Source organism: Eurosta solidaginis, chromosome 2 (assembly GCF_040869045.1).
Source record: "Eurosta solidaginis isolate ZX-2024a chromosome 2, ASM4086904v1, whole genome shotgun sequence".
NCBI classification, from domain to species: Eukaryota; Metazoa; Arthropoda; class Insecta; order Diptera; family Tephritidae; genus Eurosta; species Eurosta solidaginis.
In genome coordinates this window covers 84,140,043-84,168,042 of record NC_090320.1, presented here as the reverse complement: position 1 = coordinate 84,168,042, position 28,000 = coordinate 84,140,043, and the positions used below count along the sequence as shown (strand labels likewise).

The following is a 28,000-nucleotide window of genomic DNA, read 5'->3' as shown; positions in this document are numbered from 1 at the left end:
GTTAAAAATATGGGTAATTTCATTCATAAATTGAACTTTTAACTAAATAGAAACAGCATAGCTAGATATTTCACTCTTCTTTATACCATACATACGCTTTGAGGTATACGTTGAAATTGGGCAACCTGGGTATTTTTATTTGATCGCTTATAACTTACGTAGTTTTGCATCGATTTTTCGATGATAGCTTATCTTTTTTCTAATTAAACAGGGCTTTACGTAAAGGAAAAATATCTGGAAAAAAAGCTGTGGTTTTGGAATGCTCCCCTCGCAAAAAGTAATTTTTTCATATTTTTCATAAAAAAAAAACAAAAATCTGAAATTATAAGCTAATATCTCGAAAACTATCTGGTTGTATGATGCGTTTATAGCAAATTTTATCGTCTTTCCGTCTGTAAACTTTTTTGCAATTGCTTCACCCGTTCGTGAGATATACGTAATTAAAGGGAGCCATCTTTTTGGTTTTTTCGAATAACGGTAAATTGCAAATATCTCAAAAACGGTACCATAGAATCAAAAATGAACTCGATTTTCGAAATCAGGGGGTGGTTTTACATAAGAATTTCATAACGGCGTCTCTGGTAAATTTTGGCCGTCGACCAGTGTTATTAACCATACTCTGTAAAACATCTTTTTGCATTGGAATAACAGAAGTTTATATTGTATTTCGTGCAAGAAGTTTCAGATATTTTACACAGCTTGAACTATTTTTTGTCCCCATTCAGGAAAATGGTCAATTCGATCAATCCTGAATGGCCTTCTTACCAACGCTAATACTACTCGTAGTTGACTGTTCATTAGCCAATGCGCTACTAACCGACCTCTTTTCAACTGAAGAACAAAGCTCTTTGGCAATGCTATAGCAAAATACGTACACGGTCATTAGCAATTAAATTTTTTTCAGCATTGAGTCTTCTATATAAAACGAATGCATTGGTTACAGCCATATCGAGAAGATGATAAAATAATCTTTTAGTCATTCCTTGAGTTTTAATTCCGAGTCCTTTGCGACCCATATACGAGTCCAATCGGTCTACCTCTCCTATGTGGGGAGTCAATGTCTATGTAAGACATAAACTGTGATAATTTTGGCATATATAGCACTAGCGTACCCTCGCCCGCTTCGCTAGGCGATAAAATCAAAGATTTGCTGAAAGAGAATAAAATTAATACGAAACAAAGCAAATTCTTTGATACAATTTCATTCGAACTTTATTGTAACACTTTTTGGTAGACAACGTTTTTGGGTTTTCCATCTTTCGCGTAAATGAATAATGACGATGGTTTGCGTACTCGTGAGCAAGCTACATACAACTGTCCATGAGAAAAAATTGCGTATTTTAAATTAATACCGCACAACTGTAGAGACTGTCCTTGCACCTTATTAATTGCCATAGCGAAGACAAGGCGAATAGGGAACTGCAAAGTTGGAAATCGAATGGTAAATCCGTCGGAATCAGTAGAATTCTGGGTATAAAAACGTCTTCTCCTTTGTACTTCCCTTTCAAAATTGTTGCTTCGATAACGTTACCCATTAGCTTCTTCACAGCGAGTCTGGTACCGTTGAAAAGTGGTGGCACATTAATGTTGCGCAGCATAATAATCGGTGCTCCAAGTTTTAATCGTAAATTATGAGGTGGTAGACCTGGCATACCGAGTGAGTTTAAGAATTCAGTTGGATAATTTACGACATCATCTTGATCAGTAATAGTGTTCATTGACTTATATGCAACTATGTCACCAGGTATTTGATCCAGAATAGCTGAATTTATATAATTGACGTCCTTTTTTTTCCCAGCTAAAGTTGCTCTTTCGCTGAGCCAATCATAGTTTTTGTAATGTTGAACTATGTTTGGAAATACACTCTGTATCCATGCCTCTTTAGGTTGAGCAAAAGTGCAGAAATTGTTAGGCAATGTAATCATGCCTTTTGGATCGACAGAAATTTGGCCAATTCCGATTTTCAGTAATTGCTGTGAAAATTCAGATGCTGACGGATCGTTTTGTAGTAAGTGTAAGCATGGTAATGTTTGCCTGAAATCTCCAGGCAATAAAATAATGGCACCTCCAAAGACTGTTTGGCTTCCTCCTATCTTTCAAAGTTCTATCAAATGCTTCCAATGATTTCTTGTGTGCCATAGTACACTCGTCCCATACGATGAGCTTACATACTTTAAGAACTTTTGCCATTCCAGATGTTTTCGAAATATTAAATGTTGGTGTTTCATTTACCTGCATATTCAAAGGCAACTTTAGTGCAGAATGTGCTGTGCGACCGCCTTCCAGTAATGTGGCCGCAAGTCCGGAAGAAGCGAGTGCCAATGCAACGTTATTATCTTATCGAATTGTTGCTAATATCAACGAAATCAAAAAGGTCTTGCCTGTTTCCCCAGGAGCGTCCAAGAAAATTAATCCACCAGTTCCATGGCCAATATTATTCATGATTGTATCATAAACATGTTGCTGTTGGTCATTCGATTTCGTTACACTTGATGTTACAAATGTGTTTAGTTCATTACAATCATAATCAAGTTCTCGATTGAACATATGCATTGGACGATTTGCTGCTGGCATGCCCAATTGTACAAACTATTTGTTTGACATCGACAAACAAATGTGAATTCCAACTCATAATTTGCAGTATTTCGACCATCTGCCATATAATCTTTGAAATTACTCCAATTATTATCGAAAATAATGTTCATATTTCATGTGGACTGGCTATTACAGCTGAAACGTCAAACGTATCTTCCCAATACTTATCATCCTCCAACAAATGTAATTGTTGACATGCTTCACGATATGTAGCACACAATTCACCATTAATTGTTCTTAAAGGTTGGAATGGTGTTGGGCCACGAACATTAATTAACAACAATCGCAAGTGAAAACACTCAGCATTATTTGGATGAACTGCATAAATGCGTCCTAATGCATCTGTTGAGAACACATTAGGATGACCTTGAACTGGTTTTCCTTGTTTTCACCTTTGAAATTTTTCCTGGATTTATCCCATGTGAAATATTGTGGCACTTCTGCATATAGCAATGTTTTTGCAAAATCATCCGATTGACATAAATGAAAAAAGGCAGTCAAGGTTGTAGACGGTGCACTTGTTGCTCTAAGCGCTGCATTTTCAGGAGTAAAATAAACGCGTTGGCCATTTTCAAGGTAAACCGCTAAATGAACGACTCTTGGATGTCTTTCGTTTATTGGGAATGAAAAAATTCGCCATATCGCTTCGTTACTGCTTATATAACTCCCCATTTGATATTTTTTAATCTCGTCGTCGTCATTTTGGACTGCACCGAATACAGCCATATCGCTTCCTTTATTTACATATTTGCAAATGTATTTAATTGATTTAACGGAATTACAGTATTCCACGTTAATATGCGCTTTGAATGTTTTGGACAACAACGGACAATATGGAACAATCCAACGATTGTCAACTTCAACATTTTGATTTCCCATCTTAATTATCGTTGATTTACCATTGTCATCAGTGGATCGACGACGATATGTCGGATATCCATCCTCACCTGAGACCGTATCCGAAATTAATGCTCGTGGGTATCGCTTCGAACATTTTCCATCAATCATGCACGGAGAGTTCACATGCAATACACCGCAAGGTCCATGTATCATAGTTTTTGTTACGACTTCGAACAAATCTGGATCAATCGTTTGATCCGGTATTTCAGCTGATATCACACTATCAATTTGATCCGGTGTAATTTTATCAACCAACCAAATCAAAAGGTGTGCGTGCGGTAATCCCCGCTTTTGCCATTCAACGGAATACAAATAACAACGCACCTCTCCAAACACATAAGTGATTTTAGTTTTAGTTAGAAAATACGTGCAGTTATGTTGTGTCGATCAATTGGGGATTGACCAGGAAACAAATGGTCTTTGATTTCACTCCATTGCGGATTGCATGTAAAAGTAATAAACAGATTCGGCCGTCCATAAGCGCGAACATACGCCATGGCATCCTGTGCATATTAATGCATGTGTCGGGGGCTACCAGTATATGTTGCTGGTAATATGATCATTCTACCGATGTCATTCACATTTCGATCGTTATTCACTGGTTAAATTTGATATAGTTTAAGCGCTCGGTCTCAATTTTTGCATAAATATCCACGACAAATTGGTGGAACAATCTTCTGCATTTAGAATGTGATATTCTTCATTTTCGCGAATCATTAATCGATATGAATAATAATTCATAGCGCTAACTTTTTTATTCGTTTCTGTGCCTGAATTAAAAAAATCACATTTGTGAGATTATTATTATCATATGTGGATATTTTTGATGTGTAGACTTCACAGTGTGGGGGAATTTTGAATGTAAGAAGTAAGATGTAAGTGTAAGATGTAGGATGCAAGGTATTGGTGGATATGGGTATGTATATGGAGGATGGTATGGATATGGGGGATATATGATGTAAGATGTAAGAAAAAAATTTTAGCGCTTTTCTAAGTGCATCGTTAAGTTCACGTAAAGTTATCTAAGCACCCTCATACGAACTGACTTACACTTCTCTGAATAATTGTGGAAAAAATAAGGTTTCTTCAGAAAACTTCTATAAAAATCTACCACCTATTTTTTAAGTTTGCGTGGTAGAAGTGGTAGAACTTATATTTCAGGAAAAAAGGTGGTAGATCTACCACGCTAAAAATCTTCCCCTATTTTATCCCTATAATATGAAAAAAGAACGAATAAAATTGGCCTCGTATCGGCCCCAAAGCATGAACACTTCATTTTTATATATCTGTGGTCACAAGGCTTAACAGCACAAGTCCATTTTTGACAAAATTGAGTTATTATCATAGTTGAATTCTCCTTATTCCATTTCATATTGTGTCAAAATTTTGCGAAGAGTTAACGAGATATTAAGAAAAGGTAAACATAATTTAAACATAATAACATATAAATTAAATCTTTAAAATGCTCTCCTGAAAAACGCATAAGACCCACTTGTGCTGTTAAGCCTTGTGACCACAGATATATAGATTTAGGACACCTTATTTGCAGTAATTAAGAGAAAATGTTTGCTTATATTCAAGTATTTAGTTATTTTTTTTTACTTTCATATTTAATATTGATACAAAGATTGAAGGTATATTGATGCAATTTAACTCTGCTCTTCTGTTCTTCATTCCAATCCATTTGATTGCCTTCCACTCTATTCGCAACATAACCCCAAATTAAGCTGCCAAACTATATAGTAAACAATGGAAATAGCTGTATCTGCCACACTAACGATCTGCGAGCTTATTGAAAAGCTTTATTTCAAAACTTATTTCACGCATAATCAACTTTCCATTTGATTTTGATTTCAGTAACGACTGTCTGTAAACGGTGTTAGGTGCTTAACGGTTAAATAATTAAATAAGTAGATTATATATATTTGTAATAAATAAGACAAGGACTTGGACGAAAAATTTAAAAGAGGAGCTCCTTTTTTTTTATCACCAACCCAATATAGAAAAACAAAATAAATTAGCCTTCCTAGGTATAGAAATTGTAAAGTCTGAAAGAAAGCTGAAAACGAATTGGTGTTCAAAAGCCGTAGCAACGCCATGAATGATTAGCAACCATTCCAATCATCCATGAATGAAAAACCGGAAAACGATAATCAGTGTATTCTAGAAAGTACACCACATTGTGGATAAAACATCTGTGATATCTTATCCCTCAACTGCCTGACAGGATGTTCAAGATGGGTAGGAGCGTTTTGGCAGTGTTTTGACAGAATGTTCAACATGGCGGTGCATCGGACCGTCTATCTTCAGCGGGTGATATAAAGAGATACATATAACGATAGTATAATAAACATCAGGTGATCGGTTCTAATTGTAATTTTGACGTCTATGCAGAAGTTATCAATAAAATGCTTTCCCTAAATAACTGATAGGCACATGGCTGGCAATAGTGTCGAATCCACGGGGGGAGGGAACTGGGAGAGAGTTCCCCTCCAAAAGCCATCGAAGCTCTGTTAATCTGTGACAGATATCAATTCTACACTGAAAACTTTTTTTTCCAAAATGGGAATGATTTTCTTCTCAACACTATACAATTTTTCTAACAACAAAAGAAAAACCTATCATATAATGATTATTGAGGAAAACAATGGCAGTACGCATTCTTTCGTGTGTCGAATAAAAATCTGAATTAGAAATACAATGACAAAGTATATAGTACGAGCATTCCATGGGAACTCGTTAATTTTTCTCTCCTTATTAATTTCAATGCCAATATACTTTTGATATATCACACCTCAACGTACCAAGGGGGAAGAATGTAATATGTTAGGAGGCATACCCATAATTTCGGTACTCACGTTTGGGCTTTTGCACCCACTCACAATATAAGTATTTTTGTTCATTCAATGCACTATATATATATACATTTATTTATTTATTTAAAACTTTTATTTAATATAAACTTCTATTTAGTAATATTCACTTCGAGATGTTTACTAAACTTTCTTTAAATTACTTAGTTACATCCTTCCCCCGTTTAACTCGTTCATCCATATCAGTTTGATATTAAATTTAATTTTTAATGTTTTACTCTAAAATGTTTTACACTACTTATCTTATTAAGCATTTAGCTGTACTGTTACCACTTAAGTACTACTACTTATTATTATTACATTTTACTAATTATATTAGCAGTAAGTACTAAATTTTCAATACATATAGTTTAAATGTACACAAGGTGCAAGGTTTATATAACTTTGAAAAAGAGTACTTTGATATTTATAAAATCTGAAATCCGATTCAGTTCAATATTCAATTATAAATTTCATGTCATTTTTTATACGATTTTTATGAATGGTTTTAAATTTGTTTTTAGCTTTGTTAAAAATCTTTACATTAACACCGTCTACCTCAATCACTACATATGGACCTTTATATATACTTTTATGTTTTTCACGAGGCTCCTTTTGAACTAATACCATGTCATTTTTATTTATATTTACTGGGCGAGCATCTCTATCTTAAAATTTATATATCTAGTTTATGTTTAACAAATGCCTTCTTGAGCTAAAAACAAATTACTTTATCTATGTTTGAAATATTCTGATATTTTAGCACTAAACCTAGTTTCTACGAACAAAAACTAAGACTATCAGACATCAGTGTACATAAAAAACTACAGATTGCCAAATTCACAGCGTGGCAAAATAATTAAGCTGGTAGATAGTTTGCTACAAAATAACTTAAATGAAGAAACTTCCTCAAATTACAATAGTCCATTAATTTTAGTACCGAAAAAGGACCCAACTGGCCAAAAATCGTATCGCATGTGTGTAGACTTTCGAGCAGTCAACAAAAAACTAATTTCAGACAAATTTCCATTGGCACGTGTAGACGATATTTTGGACAACCTTGGTCCAGCGAAATATTTTTCGTTTTTGGATCTTTTTTCTTGTTTTCATCAACATAATGTAGTATAGGACATAATGTAGTATTAGAATCCGTATTCACAAATTCAGTGAATTGGTCAAACAAACATGCATAACTTCAACACGTAACTACATACGAAGTATGTGATGTGTAGAAGATTAATATATGCAAAAGAAGGCAATTGGGAACAAGTTTACAACAACTAAGGCATGACGTAGCTGAATGCGTTTGCAACCATTTCAACTATCGTAGGAGGAGTGCGGGTTCGAATCCCACTCCCGGGAGAAAATGCTTTGAAGAGATTTACAAGGTATAATCGAAACACCTGTCGCCTTGTCCTTCCTGATGTCACGTTGTTTAAATTTTTCCCAAATTATTAAATAAATTATAAAATCAAAAATTGCTTGAAATAAATGTTATCATACATTTAAAAAAAAAGCAATACGGACAATATCCGATTAACTCATACATAACAGACAACATTTGGTTAATTCGTTGTAGTTCTATAAATAGAATAAAAATAGCAACAATACCAAGTTTCTCTGAAACCGCTTTACAAACATGCATAACTTCAACACATAACTACATACGAAGTATGTGATGTGTAGAAGATTAATATATGCAAAAGAAGGCAAATGGGAAAAACTTTACAACAACTAAGGCATGACGTAGCTGAATGCGTTTTTAACCATTTCAACTATAGTAGGAGTGCGGTTCGAATCCCACTCCCGGGAGAAAAGGCTTTGAAGAGATTTACAAGGTTTTCATACATTTTACTAACTGGTGACTTCGTATGTCGATAAACTTTAGATTTTTGACAATTAATACATTCTTTTGACCATTTATAAATTTCATGTTTGGCCAAAAATATGTTTTAATAATAAGACGGCAAGTAGCTTTAGTACCCGGATGCACTATCCCATGTAACTTATCAAATACTATTTTGCGTAAGTTATTTGGAACGAACGGTCTAGGACAATCTCCGGATGATTCACACCATATATGGAAATTTAAAAGAGGAATTTTAATTAATTTTTGATTTTGAAATGATTGTTGAGATAAAAGATTGTTTAGTTCATCATCTTGTTGCTGGTCCTTTTCTAAAATTTTAAAATTAAGTTCTGAATTTTGAAGTGCCTCTATTTCAAATGCCCTAGATAAAGTGTCAGCTACACACACACATTTGCTTGTCCAGTAATATGCTGAATATCACTTGTAAATTGTGCAATAAATTCAAGATGTCTGGTTTGTCGTGGACTTCGTTCAGTTTTTGAATTGAGAGCGAAAATTAAGGGCTTATGATCAGTAAACACAGTGAATTCTCGTCCTTCTAATAGATATAGAAAATGTTTAATACTAAGATAGATTGCTAATAGTTCTCTATCAAAAGCACTATATTTCATTTCAGCTGGAGAAAGTTTTTCTGAATAAAATGCGAGAGGCTCAGGTTTATTGTTAACATTTTGTTGTAGAACACCACCGACTGCCGTATTGGATGCATCTACAGTTAAAGTTAATTTTGCATCTTTGCTAAAATGATTTAACAAAACCTTAGATGCAAATTTATCTTTAATGCATTCAAACGCTTTAATAGATTTATCATCCCAAACTAGAATTTTGTCTCGGTTTTTATTTGATTTATTAATTTAATCATATATAACTCCAGTAAATTCTGCTAATTGTGAAATATATCTATGGTAATAATTAACCATACCAATAAACTTTTGTGTTTGTTTAATGGATTTTGGTAGTTAAAAATCTCAAATAACTTTTATTCTATCTTCAGATGGGCGTATTCCTAATTCAGAAATAGTATGCCCTAGAAAATCAATTCAAGTAACACCAAAAATACATTTATTTGGTTTAACATTCAAACCATATTCAGACAAAGTTCAAAAAGTATACTTAGATCTTTAAAATGCTGTTCTTCACTCACACTTGCAACTAAAAGATCATCAATGTACGTGAAAACAAAATCTAATTCACCTACAACTTAATTTTTGAATCTTTGAAAAGTTTGTGCCGAGTTCCTCAAGTCGAAAGGCATTCGAATGAACTCAAACATACCAAAAGGAGTAGTAATCGCTGTTTTATAAATATCTTCTTCTGCCATTGGTATTTGGTGATACGCTCTAACAAGATATAACTTCGAAAATATCTTTTTATTTCTTAGATTCATATGAAAATCCTGAATATGTGGTAAAGGACAGCGGTCAGGAACAGTAACAGTATTAAGTCTTCTAAAATCACCACAGGGACCCCAATCATTACTCTCTTGTTTTGGTACTAAATGAAGTGATGATGCTACAGAGGAATTTGATGGTCTACAAATTCAAGTTTTTACAAGAAAATCAAATTCAGTCTTAGCTACCTTAAATTTGATTGGGTCTAAACGTCTTGGCTTTGGGAAAGGAAGATTACCTTCTGTAACTAGTCTATGAACTGTGGTGTGCTTAACTGGTCTTTGAATAATTTGGCTCTTCTATAAGGGAAGGAAATTCTTTCAACAATTTTGTGTATTGATTTTCTACTGAACAATTTTTTGGAAGAGAGATGTTACAATAGTACGAAATTGTGTTAACTGATAAATTTGTTAATGGATCTATTAAACATTTGTTTTTAATATCAATGAGAAGTCCATATTTGCATAAAAAATCTGCACCTATAATCGGTTTCGCTATATCAGCGACCAAAAATACAAAAGGAAATTCCCTCGCTGTTGTTGTTGCTCCTGCAATGTTTGATGATTATTTTGATTGAAAGGCTGATGTTGATGATGCAGCGGTAACGCCTGAAACAATGACACCTCAAAGGGGGCTGTTATAAGATTGAAAAATTTATTAGATGTTTGTATTTCTACTGATGCGCCACTATTTGTTATCGCTTGTGACTGCGTCAGATTCGTTGTGTGACTGAAGATTTTGTAAATTTTTAGAAACGTTTTGTATAGGATTATTTAATAGCAATTGTTGTTGGCGTGTAATTGCTGTTACTGCCGCTTAGTGCGAATTTATTTGTATTATCATGTAACAATAATTCTGTTCGCAGGGAAAGTATTGAAAAATGTTGTACTCTTTGTTACCGTATTGGGTTTGAATTCCACAGACGGACGTATGATGAAGTTAAAAGCTTGTGATTATTGTTGGATTCGGCAAATTATTCAAGCTGTGAGTTATTGCTCCACTGCAGTGTTACTTCATATGTTAATTTAGCACACACATACAAATTTGTTATTTTATTTAACTATTATTTTAACGATTCACGATTATTGTGACTGGCCAGATCGCCAATGTAGTATTAGAAACCGTATTCACAAATTCAATGAATTGGTCGAAACCAGTATTATATTTTTATAGCAAAAACTTTTATTGACAAACGCCTAAAAGTATCTTTTATATTCATTATGTTTTTTTATAGAATGAAAAATTTTGATATCTAAAAATTCAAAAAATTATTGAATTCACAAAGTATATAAAGTTAACAGGTAAAATGTATAGTATAATAGAAACCCTACACATAACATCATTCAGTACAGATGGCGTAGCTTTCCGTTGGAATGTCTTACCGTTTGGTCTAAACGTTGCTCCTAATTCATTTTCAAGAATGATGTCAATATCATTTTCTGGTATTACACCTAACCAAGCATTCATGCATGTGGATGATGTTATAGTAATCGGATGCAGGGAAGCGCACCACTTAAAAAATTTCGAAAATTGTTTCGAAACATAACCCTATCAAATGCAGTTTCCTTCGAGTAACGTTTTTAGGACATAAATACTCAGCTAAGGATATGTTACCTGACGATTTAAAGATAGCAATTAAAAAAGGCTCTAAACCCTGTGACAAACACGCAGTTAGAAGATTCGTTGCATTTGCCAACTATTATAGGAGGTTTATACCAGATTTTGCTTGTTTAGCGGCACCATTAAACCGTTTGAGCCGAAAAAAGTCGAAAAAAAACTTAAACGCAGCTTAGTGTCTCCAAAACTATTAGAATATCCAGATTTCACTAAGAAATTTTGATAACATTAGATGCTTCAAAGGAAGGTTGAGGCGCGATACTACGTCACAATCACAATGGTAACGATTTACTAATTTTTTTCGCTTCAAAAGCATTTAGCAAATCAGAACAGAATAATGCACTCATAGAAGGATTATTGGCAATATACTTCGCAATGAAACAGTGTCGACCATACGACTCGACAAAAAATATATCAGTACAAACAAGATCTATGACAAAACGAAATGAGGATATACAGTTACGGAACGATGACCAACAAATACAAACCGAAAAATTACACTATTTTTCCCGACGTTTCGCTAAAACTTTTTAAGCATCTTCAGGGGCATTTCCATTTTATTTTCTGGTGAAAAACAAGAAATTACAAATTTAAATTTTAATTTGAAGACCATTACAAACATATGCTCTTGGTAATCCCACACATTCACGTAGACACATAGATAGATACATACAGCATAGTCAATAAACTCACAATATATAATTCACATTTAAAATTGCACAAATTTTCATTAGAAATTGGGGTATGTGTGCTTTTCATAATTTAATCTGGTTTTATGGCAGTATACAATAGATCACATAATTAGTTTGGGAACAAATATAACTTAATTAGTGGTGTATGTGTACTTTTCCGTTGTTAATCTGGTTTTATGGTAGTATACAATAGACCACATAATTAGTTTGCGAACAAATATAACTTAATAAGTGGGGTATGTGTGCTTTTCCGTATTTAATCTGGTTTTATGGCAGTATGCAATAGATCACATAATTAGTTTGCCAACAAATATAGCTTAATTAGTGGTGTATGTGTGCTTTTCCGTATTTAATCTGGTGTTATGGCTGTTCAAGATGAAACATAAAAATATAAACATATCGGTACCACCTCTTGTGGTAGTTTTGTCAATACTAAATCTTAAATTCTTTTTATTTATTATGTAAACGTAAAACATATGAAGATGCTATTGGATCTGTGTCTTGCTTCTTATTTATTGTTTTCTCTCTTTTTTGCAGTATCCTAAGGCTTTCCAGTGTGTATCTCGTTTTTTCCGTCTTTTCCTTGTCTAAAATTCTTGTGTTGGCAAAATCAGCTGTGTGTCCAGTATCTGTTATATGTAGCGACAGGGCGGTGTTGGTTTTCTGTTTTTTGATATCCGCTTTATGTTCTGCTAGCCTGGCACCCAAGGGTCGCTTTTTTGTTTCAATGTACACTTTGTCACAGCTTTCGTTTTCTCTGCCCTTACATTGTATTTGATAAACAACATTGCTTGCTCTGTTGTTGGACATCGATGGCACTTTTAGTTTTCGTATAGACTGACGACAAAGTGTTGTTGGATTTGTATGCGATTACGATGCTCTCATCCTTCTTAAATTTGTGATCAATGTTTTCGCTTAATTTAGGTATGTATGTGACGCTGTAGTATCGCTTTACAGTGTTAGCCATATTCTTGGTTTCTTTGTTATGTCTGCCCATTTATTTTCATAATTTTCGTGTTTATTAGTTCACTTATTAAGTGTTCGGGATCGTTGTTGTTCTTCAGAATCACTCTGATTATCTTTATGTTCGCCTGGTGAAATTGCTTATGACTTATTATTAATATTTTGTCTATTAGATTGTTGGCAGTGTTTGTTTTGTATTTTTTGGGCTGTGATGAAAGATAATTTATGAGCCGGCCAGAGAAGGTTGGTTTGGAGTACCAGTCTAGTAGGATTTCTTGGTTTTTACTATAAATGCGTACATCAAGAAAAGGGATACTTTCATTTTCTTCCGTTTCAAAGGTGAATTGGTGTTTGCTATGGTACTTGTTTAGTGTTTTTAGAATTATATATACGCCGTTTCATTTGGTAATGGCTAAAATATCGTCAACATATTTTGTTATGAATTTAATGTCAATATTGTGTTTAGGGATGCAAATTTTGAGGAGCAAAATTGATACATCGATGTTTCGATGTATCGACAAAATAAGCATCGATGATAAAAAACATCGGAAAACATCGATGTATCGATCAGTAGAATACAATTTTGGAAAAACTACGTGGCTCTAGTGGGTGGTGGTGATATTTATAGTCGGTTTGTGACATTAGCTCACACACCCCGAAATCGAGGAATTTTTAAGAAAATTCGACCAGAAATGTATGTATTTTAAAGTCCCCTTTAAAATATGCAGAGGTTTTATTATATATATGCAGTTACCGGCCAAAATCAAAAATTGTGTTGCGCTTTCAATGCAAAAAATTTGAATTCAAATTTTCGCCTTGGTCAAATCAGCAAATAAAATGGAAATTCACCTAAAGATGCTAAAAAAGTTTTAGCGAAACGTCGGAAAAAATAGTGGAATGTTTCATTTGCACTAAGCAGCGATTAGATCGGATTAGCCTATGAAAAATTCAACAAAAAATATATATATATGTATATCAACCGATCGTATTACTAAATTCAGAAACATTACAAGTTTTCGACAAATACGCTATAATTTTTCAAAAATAATCCCGAGGGCAAAATCAAATATAAATTATGATAGAAACGGTAAAATTTAAAATATACAAATATGCGCGCAACTTAAAACATAAAAGACACGAGCTAATTAACTTGCGGTTGTTAACAAAATAGCGAATTTAGATGAGCCACTTTTGTGGCTGCAACGAAACGCCGGCAATCGCAATATTAAGAAAATTGAATGGCAAAATAATGATCTAATTTTTCATCACTTTAGTATTGCAACATTTTAAGATACCTGTCACGGTCGCCATGTAATATGTTAGGAGGTATACCCATAATTTCGATACTCACGTTTGGGCTTTTGCACCCTTTCACAATATGACACAAAATAAGTTTTTTGTTCATTCAACGGAAAAATTTATTTAAAACTTTTATTTAATATAAACTTCTATTTATAATATTCACTTCTAGATGTTGTTCGGTTCGTTGTACGCGCGACTCTGTTGCCTTCTTCCATTTTTGCTAACAACCGTTACTAAACGGCGTTAGATTGGAATGTCTTTATTGCCAACCTTATAGCGACACGGCACTCTTTTAATTGTGCTACCATATCGTTAGTGGTGTCATTACAAGAATTTAAAATTAGTATCAGCTGGAGAGAAAGAATAGTTGAAAAGAAATTTCATATTAAAATAGAAAAACAAATTGAAAAATTAAATAATTCTCGAAAATTCCTTAACAAACATTTTTTTATTCCTTCATATTAACTAGCTCAAAAATGCAGAGTGTTCATTTCTGAAAACAGACTAAGCCTGTACCTGGAATATGTATGTGAACATTGTAAACTGGAATAAATTTCCATGTTTAAACGTTGGCTTAGGTAACCACTACATGATCTATATAAAATGTAAGGCGCGATAAACCTACGAAGAGAATTTAGGCCGATTTGCGTCAGGCAGCTTAATTGCAGGCCGTATGGTCATAGCAATATAGGGCCATTACTTGAGGCTTCTTTGACGTTTCTGTTATTGGTAAAGTATATATAAAGCGGGAGCGATTGAAGTAGTTTGAATTTTTAAGCCACAAAAAAATGTAAAAACTCGCGGAGGAAAAGATTTTAATATCTTAGTTCCACTTGCTGAACGGCAAGTTATTTTTTTTTTTTTAGCTCAGAGCCAATTTAAAAAAATCGTCAAAAATTAGTGAGTTTAACCCCTTATGTCAGGTTAACTTTGAGATAAAAAGTTAGCTTGCCATTCTGCAAGTGAGCCTTATTGTAGTAATATTAAGTAATAATAATAAAATGACCAACAAAAATTCTGATGTATCTTAGAAAGAAAAAAATTAATAGGCTTATTTTGAATATCTTTTCTTGTACTAATGTGTAGCAATAGAAACTCTAAATTAAAAATCTTCCAAAAATAAGCATGACCGAAAATTTAAGAGAAGGGTTCTACCTTAATGTATTTTCGTGTCAAAAACTTGTTTGCAGGGTACTGATTTCAGAAAAACTTCATATGAAATACAAAGTACTTTGAAAAAGTATTTTTGATATACTTATGTACCTAATTAAAAAAATGTCCGTCATCCCATGTCAAATTTGGTTTGGAGACGAACCGGTTTCGGCGTTTAGCCATCTTCAGTGTAATTTTTCGTTCCGATCTGTTGTTATCGATTGCTTATATTTAAAGTTCGTAGGAACATGAGCAGGTGGTTGTCAAACTGGGTGTTTATGTATTCGATTATTAAAAGTACTCGATAATAAAAGTATTAGATACTTTGAAACACTAGTTATAACACAGTTGCAGCCAATGCTCCTTTGAATAATTAAATCAGGTTTAATTTAGGGACTTGTTTTATCAGGATTGTCACAACTATTTAATAATTCAACAAATGCCAGTACATTTTTGTTAACCCCCGTTTATTTTACAGGCAAAAAGTCCTGAGGATGGAGAAATGGGTATAATTTTTATGCAAGAAATGTTAGAGCTGACGAAAATGCAAAGTATGAATCAACTAGCTCAACTTCAGGTAAGTTCATGATAGATATATGCCTTCTTTTATATAAACTCCTAAAAATAGGTAATAGAACGGTAAATATTAATCACGATTTTGAGAACTATACACTGATATAAATGCCTTGGCCGCTGTGTCAAATTCACTATTGATTTAGGGGAAGCATTTTGGGTGTACTAATACCCTATATATGCTGTAAATTTCTTTTGTTAAACATGTTCAACAATTTCACTAGAAAAATTAATATTTGGAATATAATCATGTATTACAGCTTTACACATACATCAAGCCATAACGGCGATGTTTGTTCTTCATGCTAGCAATATTTCGGCTAATTCTTTTTGCAGACATGTATTTTGACGGTTTTCCGGCATCCCTTGGCAAACTTGGTTTGGAGACAGGAATTGCCGAGTAGAATGTTTATGTATGTATACATCAGGGGCTGAAACTGTTATTCCTTTTATAATATAATTCCTTGCAAAACTATTAATTTTGGACTTTAAATATATTTGGATCAATATAAAAATTATTTTCGGATTTTTATTTTTTGCGTCCGATAGAACTAGCTAAACTCGGACCTTTAAAAATAAAAGTCCCGAAATAAAAGTTAAATCAAGACTTTTATTTTTTAAGGCTTGATAACAAAGAAACGGCTTATCCGAAATAAATTTTCTTTTAATTCGGATAAGCCGTTTCTTTGTTATCAAGCGGGTTTTTTATTTCGGCCTTAAAAAATAAAAGTCTTGATTTAACTTTTATTTCCGGACTTTTATTTTTAAAAGTCCGAGTGTAACTAGTTCTATCGGACTCAAAAAAAAAAAAACAGATTTTACTTTTATATGTGGACTTTAATGGGAAAAAGTTCGTAAAATAAAAAGGATGCATGATTCGAGATGATATTGCTATAGGGATACCTGGAAACTAAAACATTTTCAACTAGGATAATTTTTTGACCAGGACTTTTTCGACTCCGAAAAAAAAAAAATATTTTCCGTCCCTGGTATAAATGTATGTTTTATGTGTTCGTTCAGAAACGAGGGTGGTTTTTAATCATCTTGTGCGATTAGCTGAGACAGGTAGATGTCAGTAATTTTAGTCGCTTGACCTTTTCGTGTGTTTGTTGATTGGTAGGTTCACTGTTCTGTGTTAATTGGTTGACTGCATTTATTTGGGAACCAGCACTAACGAAGGAAACAATATCAGCTTTGAAATTCATCGAAGAACCACTTTTTCCTTGTGGGACGGCCATAATCGTTTAAATGGTTGTTTGAGCGACTGTCGTAGTCGCCAACAACTAACCCTTCTGTTTGATAGAAATTAGTCTTAAGAGCTTGAAAATTGAATTTATAAATTTATTTACATATGTACCTTTTACGTATAAGTACGCATCCTGAATAATTTATACGTACAAATACGTAATATCTTATATTACGTACATATTCTATATTTTGAGTTGGATGAAAAAATTTGAAACAAATTCTGAAAAACGTCTTTCGTAAGCTAGAAAAAGAAGAAAAACTTTCAGCCATTTCTAAAGGGGTCGGGTTCAAAATAGGTCGAAATGGGATGGAATACCCCATATATATGTACATATACGAAATGGTATGTGCAAGTTTTGGTGGGAAATGAGGATTTTTGGCGGGAAATAATAATCCTCGAAAATTGCCTTAATTTTTCGTTTATGTATATTTTTTCCGTGACGGGGGTGTATTAGACTGGGTTGGTCCCCATACAAAAAAAAAGTTGCTAATGTCGGCCCCTAAATTTGAAGATTATGTTGAGAGGGTTTCGGCAAAATTTTTTTAAATTTTTTTTTATCCTTCGAAATACAGCCAAAAAGATTTTCTCGTTGTAACTTGGTTATTTGACGTCCGATTTTTAAAATTGATATGTCATTATTTTGGCCTTGAGAAGCTTCACATTTCCGCTTAATGTCCTTTTAAGCTATGAAGTCGTTTTCACATGATTAGGTCAGCTAAAAACATTTTACCCCCCAACCCCCCTCCCCCCCTAATGTATGTTTTTTCCTTACCCAACGAAAGTACTTGAAAATTCCAGAAAATGTTGCTTTGAAACCATATTACTAAAATAATAAACTCAAAAAAAGTTATGAATTGAAAAAAAAAAACACCGTTTTTGTTTTCAAAATGCTATAACTTTTTCAAAAATTGACCGTTTGGGATCTTTTTTTTTTATTTGTTTTTAAATATGCTTTTCGGATAAAATTCAAAAAAATTTTTAAATTTTTTTTTTTTGTAATTTTTCAGTTTTTCGAGATTTTTCGAATTTCCCCATTTTTTTTTCTCATAAAAAACTGGTTTTCCACACTGGACCTGAAAAGCGGCTACTGGCAAGTTGAGGTGAAGGAGGAAGATAAAGAGAAAACAGCCTTCAGTGTCGGTGATGGTTTTTGGCAATTTACAGTACTGCCTTTTGGACTTTGTAATGCACCAGCTACTTTTGAGAGACTCATGGACCAGGTACTGAAAGGTCTACATTGGAAAACATGCTTGGTGTACCTGGACGACATCATCGTATTGGGCAAGAACTTTGATGAACATCTTAAGAACTTGGAGGAAGTTTTCCAGAGAATAGCTGGCGCTGGTCTGAAACTAAGTCCCAAAAAGTGTTCGCTGTTTAAAAGGGAAGTAAATTATTTGGGTCACAAGGTAACGACAGACGGCATCTGTACTGCGAATGAAAAGATAGAGGCAGTAAAGGAGCCAAGGCCAAGACCACTGAACCTGCATGAATTGAGAAGTTTCCTTGGGCTTTGCACATATTACCCCCGATTTGTACCAAATTTTCCAGCGTAGCCCATAGGCTCCATGCGCTTACAAGAAAAAATAAAGTTTTTGAATGGAAGAAGGAGCAAGAAGTAGCTTTCCAAACATTGAAGGGGCGTTTGTGCACTACCCCAATGTTAGCATATCCGATTCCAGGAGCAAAATTTATTCTAGATACAGATGCGAGTGGATATGCTATAGGAGGCGTTTTATCACAACTGGTCGATGGACAGGAGAAGGTAGTTGCATATTACAGCCGTTCGATTGGAAAACCAGAGAGGAACTACTGTGTTACGCGGAGAGAGCTGTTGGTACTGATGGTACTGATCTGTCGCATGTTATGCAAGGGCTCGAACGAAACGAAAGACCAAATAGAGAAGAGATGTCAGCAGAGAGTCCCATTGCGAAATCATATTGGGCACAGTGTAACAGTTTAGAATTGATATCCGGTTGCATCGAGTACGGGAGAGTGAGAATGATCAATTCAAGAAGAAACTGATAGTTGTTGAAAGAGGATTCCTTACGTGCTCAGCGAGCTTCATAATGGTACAAGCGGAGGTCATCTTGGAATCACGAAGACGCTCGAGAAGATTAAACAGAGATTCTATTGTGTTGGTTGCCGTCAGTCGTTCACTGAGTGGATTGCGAACTGCGAGGTTTGCAGCAGAGCGAAAGGGCCCAAAACCTGAAGTCATTGCCAGATGAAGCAATATAACTCAGGTGCGCCATTTGAAAGGATCGCTATGGATGTCGCAGGTCCATTTCCTACTAGCAACTGCGGAAGCAAATATGTACTGGTAGTTACGGATTATTTCAGCAAATGGCCAGAGGTATACCCAATCCCAAATCAAGAAGCGGAAACAGTAGCAGAAGTATTTATAAACAATTGGTTTGTAAGGTATGGTGTACCAATGGAGTTACATTCTGACCAAGGCAGGAATTTCGAATCAGCTGCGTTCCAGGAAATGTGTAAATCATTAGGCATTCGAAAAACACGGACAACTGCATTGCACCGTCAGTCCGATGGTATGTTGGAACGTTTCAATAGAACCTTGGAGGAGCATTTAAGGAAAGTAGTAGACAAGTACCATAAGGAATGGGATACCCGCATAACATTATTCTTGATGGCTTACCGATCGGCAGTGCATGAGACAACGGGCCAAACTCCCGCAAAGGTAATTTTTGGCAATGACCTTCGACTGCCAGCTGATTTGAAGTTTGGGATAGATACCGATGCGGAGAGAAATGTTAATAAATCCACTGGTGTCTTGTAAGAAGAGCTGAGAGAGATACGCGATCTTGTAAGGAAACGGGCAAAGATTATGAGTGACAAGATGAAAGCCAGATACGATAAAGCAATTAATTCGGAAGGTTTTCAGGAAGGAGATTTGGTGCTGTTATACAACCCACAACAAAAAAAGGTTTGTCCCCGAAATTGCAGTGTAATTGGGAAGGCCCATACAAAGTTGTAAAACGGATCAACGATGTAGTGTACCGCATACATACCATTGGCAAACCACGAACCAAAATGAAAGTGGTTCATTTGGAAAGGCTGGCAGCGTTTAGATCGAGAGATTTGTCTGATCGGGACGATCAGGCTTAGGTGGAGGGCAGTGTGACGAATATTAGCAACACTAAGGGATACTATCATCTTTAAGCCGATACTAAGCAATGACTTGTATGCACATCAACTACTCAATCATTATCTACACATATGTCCATAGAAGCAGCGGAGGGAAACGCACAAACACATGCATATATCTGAGATACTCCCAAAAGTAGGCAATCATCGGTGGAACAATCATTATGTCTACACATGTGTACGTACACGCAGCGGAGAGAAGCTCACAAAAGTAGGCAATCATTTGGGCAAGTGAGTGCGCATATGAGAAACGTGCATATGTAGCTATAGCTGGTAAACAAATAGTAAATTCTAGAAACGCCTAGAAATATGCAAACGAGGAAACCGAAGAGTATAAAAGCAACACCAGCTGAGGCAATCAGTTTGATTTAAGCACTTTATCTGTTGAGAAGTATAAGTGTTATTGTGAAGTACTTTAATAAAGACCATTTTGCAGTATTGAATATTGGAGTTATTTTATTCAACACTTTAGCGATACGAACGTTAGAAGAAGATTTGGAATAAGCGGAATTTCCCAAAAATCGTTACAATATTAAATATTTGAAAAAGCTACTCATCTAACGCTAAACCAATCTTCTTTTTATCCACGTTCATTATTCTCAGGTGCTCATTTAATCTACCATGCAACCTTTCGATATCGGAATTACCTGTTTTAAGGTATGGTGTAGTTTTATGATCTTCGATATTATTTTCTTTCAAGAACAAAGCGACAGCACTGTGTAACATACACATTTCTTTATCAAAAACAATTGTATTCATTCTTCCTAAAAACTGTATACGCTATATATAGCTATCCAATTCCTATCGTTTAACTTGTGAAAAGTTGCATAGTCGGAACATTTTTCTATTGTGGTTAAAAACATACAATATCTATTTGGATACCAAATGTCAATGTGCAAAATATCATAAAAATGAGTTGGATTTTTCGTAATTTGGTATGGCATTTTTAGTGGGTTTCTATCGTGTTTAGCGAGCTGACAAGTTTTGCAATTATTAATTACTATTGTAATCAATTTATAAAGTTTGGGATAAAAATACCGATCTTTTAATACGTAAAAAACTTCTCGTCTGTAATTTTTACTAAGTTAGTAACTGATCTGTATAAAATTAAGCTGCTGTTTTGAAAGATATTAACATAAATATCTTGAAACTTTATGAAAAGATCATCGTCTTCGCAATATATGTGTACACATTAGGCCCTTTTTCAACAGTATGTTACTCAATATATTTACTAAATCAGAAGACTCGTTAATGACGACAAAATTATGGCTTTTTTTATTAACAGTTTCTGTAAAAATATTTTCTGTATCACCGTAACTAAGATAAAGTTACACTTTTTTCCGTTATAAAAATGTATTTTAAATTGTCGTCATTACCACTGTGGACAGTTGCATCCGTAGAGCGAATATCTATGTTATTATCAGGAAAATCAATTTGCTCGTTATTAAAAATATCAACGCTATTGTCGTCGTTTGATTTTCTTAAATACCTGCTTAATGCATGTGCAACCTTATTATCTTTGCCTTTAATATAGCAAATATCAAAATTATACTCATTTAGAAAAATATTCCACCTTTGTAGTTTCATATTAGTTTGTCTAATATTATGTAACCATGTCAAAGGCTTGTGGTCTGTTTGTATTAGGAATTTTCGTCCATACAAATACATATGTCCTAAAATATTTCACAGCCAAAATTACAGCTAGGAGTTCCTAAGGTGTGCGAGGCACAACGAACTGGAAGATTTTTCTGACTCAATACAGCACCTGTGGCAAATTGGGACACATCTGTTGTCAAAATAAATTTTTCCGCGAAATCAGGCGGCCGTAAAACTGCATCACTAGTCAATAAGTTTTTTAAAGATTCAAATGAACTAATATACATAGTCCTTATTTTTAACGTCAATTACTGCATTTTGCTCTAAAAATTTAGTCATCGGTAAGGCTACTTTCGCATAATCGCGAATAAATTTCCGATAATAGCCGGTTATACCTAAAAATTGTTTAATTACTTTCTCAGTTTGCGGTAATTTCATGCAACTAATTGCCTCAATTTTGGAAGGACCGGGTTTGATTGCTTCAACAGAAATAATGTGACCTAAGAATTTCGTTGATATTGCAGCAAAATGGCATTTGTCATACTGTATTTTTAAATTTGATTTGCGTAGTTGATTTAGAACTTTTTGTATAGAGTCGATATGCTCTTGAAGAAAAGATTAATATATTGTAACGAATTTACTTGCAAATCCTCTTATTTGCCCTTTTGCTAGGATCGTATCGCTAAACTGTTGAATAAATAACTCCAATATTGAATAACGGAAAAATGGCCTTTATTAAAATACTTCACAATAACACTCAAACTGTGCAACGAATAGCTTAAAAACCAAACTGATATCTTAAAGGAAACTGACTTTCAAAATAATAGTGCTATTGCTCGCTAGATATCGTCTTACTCGTAACTGCTTGACAATTCAAATCAAACTGAATTATTTCTAACTCGCCTGCATCGCTTTTATAGTTTACGCTGCATACTTCTAGGCTCTTCGATTTCCAGAAGTTACTAGTTGTTTCGGCTACAAAATCGCCAGCCACAACTACGTGCACAAATTATTGCTCTCTCTTGTGACAACTCAGATAAGGTATATGCATGTGTTTGTAGTTTACAGTCTCCCGCACACACATAAGCGTATAAGTAAATTCATCGGTGTGTGACATCTCATCTCTCGCTGCCTTGTATGTAAATGTTGCTCGTCGGAATGTGTACATATGTGTAGACGCAATTATTGATTCGTTTATGTAGATACATAATGATTGAATTATTGATGTGCATTCACGTCACTGCTTAGATCGGCTTAGAGCTGGCAGCACTCCTTAGTTTTGCTAATATTCGTAACACTGCCCTCCACCTAAGTCTGATCGTCCCGATCAGACAAATCTCTCGATCTAAACGCTGCTAATCTCTCCAAATGAACCACTTTCATTTTGGTTCGTGGTTTGGTAGTGGTTTGTATGCGGTACACTACATCGTTGATCCGTTTTACAACTTTGTATGGGCCTTCCCAGTTACACTGCAATTTCGGGGACAAACCTTTTTTTCGTTGTGGGTTGTATAGCAGCACCAAATCTCCTTCCTGAAACCCTTCCGAATTAATTGCTTTATCGTACCTCGCTTTCATCTTGTCACTCATAATCTTTGCTCGTTGCCTTACCAGATCGTGTATCTCTCTCAGCTCTTCTTCTAAGACATCAGTGGATTTCTTGACATTCCTCTCCGCATCGGCATCTATCCCATACTTCAAATCAGCTGGCAGTCGAAGGTCATTGCCAAAAATTACCTTTGCGGGAGTTTGGCCCGTTGTGTCATGTACTGCCGATCGGTAGGCTATCAAGAATAATGATATGTGTGTATCCCAGTCCTTATGGTACTTGTCGACTACTTTCCTTAAATGCTCCTCCAATGTTCTATTGAAACGTTCCACCATACCATCGGACTGAGGATGCAATGCAGTTGTCCGTGTTTTTCGAATGCCCAACTTCTTGCACAGTTCTTGGAACACAGCTGATTCAAAATTCCTGCCTTGGTCAGAATGTAACTCCATTGGTACACCATACCTTGCAACCCATTCGTTTTTAACCACTTCTGCTACTGTTTCTGCTTCTTGGTTTGGGATTGGGTATACCTCTGGCCATTTACTGAAATAATCCATAACCACCAGTACGTATTTGTTTCCGCGGTTGCTAGTAGGAAATGGACCTGCGACATCCATGGCGATCCTTTCAAATGGTGCACCTGAAATATACTGCTTCATCTGGCCACGACTTCGGGTTTTGGGCCCTTTCGCTCTGTTGCATACCTCGCAATTGGCAATCCACTCGGTGACCGACTGACGGCAACCAACCCAATAGAATCTCTGCTTAATTTTCTCGAGTGTCTTCGTGATTCCAAGATGGCCTCCACTTGGACCATTGTGCAACTCGCTGAGCACGTCAGGAATCCTCTTTCTGGGAACAACTATAAGTTTCTTCTTGCACTGACCATCCTCACTCTCCCATACTCGATGCAAGCAACCGGATATCAATTCCAAACTGTTCCACTGTGCCCAATATGACTTCGCAATGGGACTCTCTGCTGACATATCCTCTCTGCTTGGTCTTTCGTTTCGTTCGAGCCCTTGCATAACATGTGACAGATCTGTATCTTCTAGCTGACACTTTCTTAGTTGTTCCTTGTCCCATTCATCCGTACACGTTATAGTCATTAGCCGGACATCTATAATGTCTTCTTTAGCCTCGGCCTTTGAACAGTGCTTGCATTCCAAACTACATGGCCTTCGTGACATTGCATCGGCATTTCCATGGGTACTACCTTTTCGATGCTCAATGGAAAAGTCATAGCTTTGAAGTCGCTCGATCCACCGTGCCAATTGTCCTTCCGGATTACGGAACTGCAGAAGCCATTTCAATGCTGCGTGATCTGTCCTGACATGGAATCGCTGGCCGTAGAGGTATTTGTGAAAATGTTTAATGCACTCTACCAATGCCAACAGCTCTCTCCGCGTAACACAGTAGTTCCTCTCTGGTTTTCCAATCGAACGGCTGTAATATGCAACTACCTTCTCCTGTCCATCGACCAGTTGTGATAAAACGCCTCCTATAGCATATCCACTTGCATCTGTATCTAGAATAAATGTTGCTCCTGGAATCGGGTATGCTAACATTGGGGCAGTGCACAAACGCTCCTTCAATGTTTGGAAAGCCACTTCTTGCTCCTTCTTCCATTCAAAAGCTTTGTTTTTTCTTGTAAGCTCATGGAGGCTATGGGCTACGCTGGAAAAATTTGGTACAAATCGGCGGTAATATGTGCACAGCCCAAGAAAACTTCTCAATTCATGTAGATTCCGTGGTCTTGGCCAATCCTTTACAGCCTCTATTTTTTCGTTCGCAGTGCAGATGCCCTCTGTCGTTACCTTGTGACCCAAATAATTGACTTCCTTTTTAAACAGCGCACACTTTTTGGGACTTAACTTCAGACCAGCGCCAGCTATTCTCTGGAAAACTTCCTCCAAGTTCTTAAGATGTTCATCAAAGTTCTTGCCCAATACGATGATGTCGTCCAGGTACACCAAGCATGTTTTCCAATGTAGTCCTTTCAGTACCTGGTCCACGAGTCTCTCAAAAGTAGCTGGTGCATTACAAAGTCCAAAAGGCATCACTGTAAATTGCCAAAGACCATCACCGACACTGAAGGCTGTTTTCTCTTTATCTTCCTCCTTCACCTCCACTTGCCAGTAGCCGCTTTTCAAGTCCAGCGTGGAAAACCATTTCGTACCAGATAGCGAGTCCAGAGTCCTTCTTTTTTACAAGTACTACCGGTGAGCTCCATGGACTAGCTGATGGTTCGATGACGCCGCTGTCGTTCATTCCTTGAATGATTTGACTCACAACTTCCCGCTTCGCCAGTGGAACACTACGTGGAGCTTGACGGATCGGTCTCGCATCTCCAGTGTCAATTTGATGTTTCACAACGTTGGTGCGGCCTGGTTTAGAATCATCCTGGTCAAATATGTTCGCGTACTTTAGGAGCAGTTGTTTTGCCTTACTCTGATATGCTTCCTCTAGTCCCTGCATCCATGTCTTGATGTCATTTGAAAGATCAGTATTACTAGCTGAAACGTGTTCCTGGAGCTGTTCACAGTTAATAACCACTTCAGCCTCTTGGCATCTTCCCAAAATAGCTCCTTTAGTCAGTTTGAGTGGTGACTTGAACTCATTGAGTACTCTTACCGGAATACGTCCATCTTGTTTTGTCATAGCCAGGGTTTTTCCTACAAGTATGTTTAGTGCTGATTTGTTTGCTGCTTCGACAACCCACAATTTGTTTGTCCCACAATCTCCATCAACCTTTGCCCAGATGACTGCTTCGGATTTTGGTGGTATTTGCTGACTCTCTTCCACCAGCACTCGTTTACTGCTGTAGCCTCTCTCGTAGCCGAAATTAAGTGGTACATCCATGTTTTTATATCGCATCGTCTTGCTTTGCATGTCGATCTTGATGCCCTGGTCGATTAAGAAGTCCACTCCAATTATGATTTCATCAACAATTTCTGCCACTATAAAATTGTGTACTACCATGACGTTCCCAATTGCGACTTCACATTCTACTTCTCCAATTACCTGGGTGTCCTCTCCCGTGGCTGTACGTAATCTTGCTCCAAGCAATGGTCTTATCTTTTTGTTGACTAAATCCGCTCGAATGATGGAATGAGATGCACCCGTATCTACAGTCAATAACCGTTCCTTTCCGTCCACATGTCCTCCAACAGTAAGGTTGCTCGATCTTCTTCCAATCTGCGAGATAGAGATTATGGGGCATTCAATTGCGGGAGCCAGCTGTCGCCCCTTGCGGCTGACTCGATTTAGTTTAACGATTGAGTGGTCTTGGATATTTGCTCATCACCTTCTGCTCTGCGTTTACGACCACCCACATTGTTGGAGCTATTGGGACCGCTGCTGCAATGTCGTGCAATATGACCTGGGTTGCCGCACTTGAAACATTTAATAACTCCGGCATTTTTCTGTTGTGATCCCTTCAGTGCTTCCAAAATAGTGTCTACCCAATCTGGTCTTTCCACTTCTACACGATGAGCTTTGTATGCTGGTTTACTCAATAGTGAGGCCGTTTCCTGAGTCAATACCGTTTCAGAAAATGTCAGCTTTGGGTTTGCGTATGTAGCTCGCTTCGTTTCCACGTCCCGTATGCCATTTATGAAACTCTGGATTTTTACCCTTTCAGTGTATTCCACGGGTGCGTCCGCATTTGCAAGATGAGCCAATCTTTCAATATCTGAAGCAAACTCCTGCAATGTCTCATTTGCTTTTTGGTAGCGGTTTTGCAACTCAATTTGGAATATCTGTTTCCTATGCTCGCTTCCATAACGTCGTTCTACAGCAGCCATCAATGCTTCATAATTGTTCCGCTCTCCTTCGGGAATCGTCTGTAGAATTTCCGCTGCTGGCCCCTTCAATGCCACGAATAGTGCAGCAACTTTATCTTCCGCATTCCAGTTGTTCACTGCTGCGGTCTTCTCAAACTGTAGCTTGAAGGCCTGGAAAGGAACAGAACCGTCAAAGGATGGTGTTTTTACCTTTGGATTACTCGCTGAAACTGCTGGGCGATTCATTTGCAACTCCTGTATACGACCTCTCAAAGCTTCTATCTCGGCATCAATTTTGTCCTCGAGCTGCACAATTTTTGTATCCTGTGCTTCCAGCTTTGATGTTACCCTTATCTCCTGTGCCTCCAGCTGCGAGGATATGCAGGCCTCCTGTGCTTTCAACTGCTCAGCGAACTGCGATGTCATATATGTCTTTTGCTCTTCCAGTTGAGTTTCCATCTTGGATGTTATGCGTGTCTCCTGCGATTCTAGTTGTGATGCCATATATGTCTTCTGTTCTGCCAGTTGAGATGACACTGTCGATGTTTGAGCAGATATTGCAGCTAAAATCATGTTCAAGTCTGTACTGGTAACCGTCTGCGATGTTTCGTTCTTCTCTTCAATTTTTGTTGTCTCCTCGCCATCAAGATGAAAGACATGCTCTTCCACATCAATTCCTTCTGCTTCCATTGCTTCTCGTAGCCTGCCTGAAGTTCGAGTTTAACGCCGCTTGTATTCAATCC

The 28,000-nt window shown here is 36.2% G+C and overlaps 1 protein-coding gene across 4 annotated transcripts in view; it reads left to right on the top strand.

Annotated features, from left to right (window-relative positions):
* Edem2 (ER degradation enhancer, mannosidase alpha-like 2) overlaps nucleotides 1-28,000 on the top strand; it is a 479,713-nt gene that overhangs the window by 357,650 nt on the left and 94,063 nt on the right. For all 4 annotated transcript variants that reach the window (XM_067765952.1, XM_067765951.1, XM_067765953.1 and 1 more), the window contains one exon: nucleotides 15,813-15,911. In XM_067765952.1, coding sequence (XP_067622053.1) covers nucleotides 15,813-15,911 — 99 coding nt within the window. The remainder of the gene's footprint in view (nucleotides 1-15,812; nucleotides 15,912-28,000) is intronic.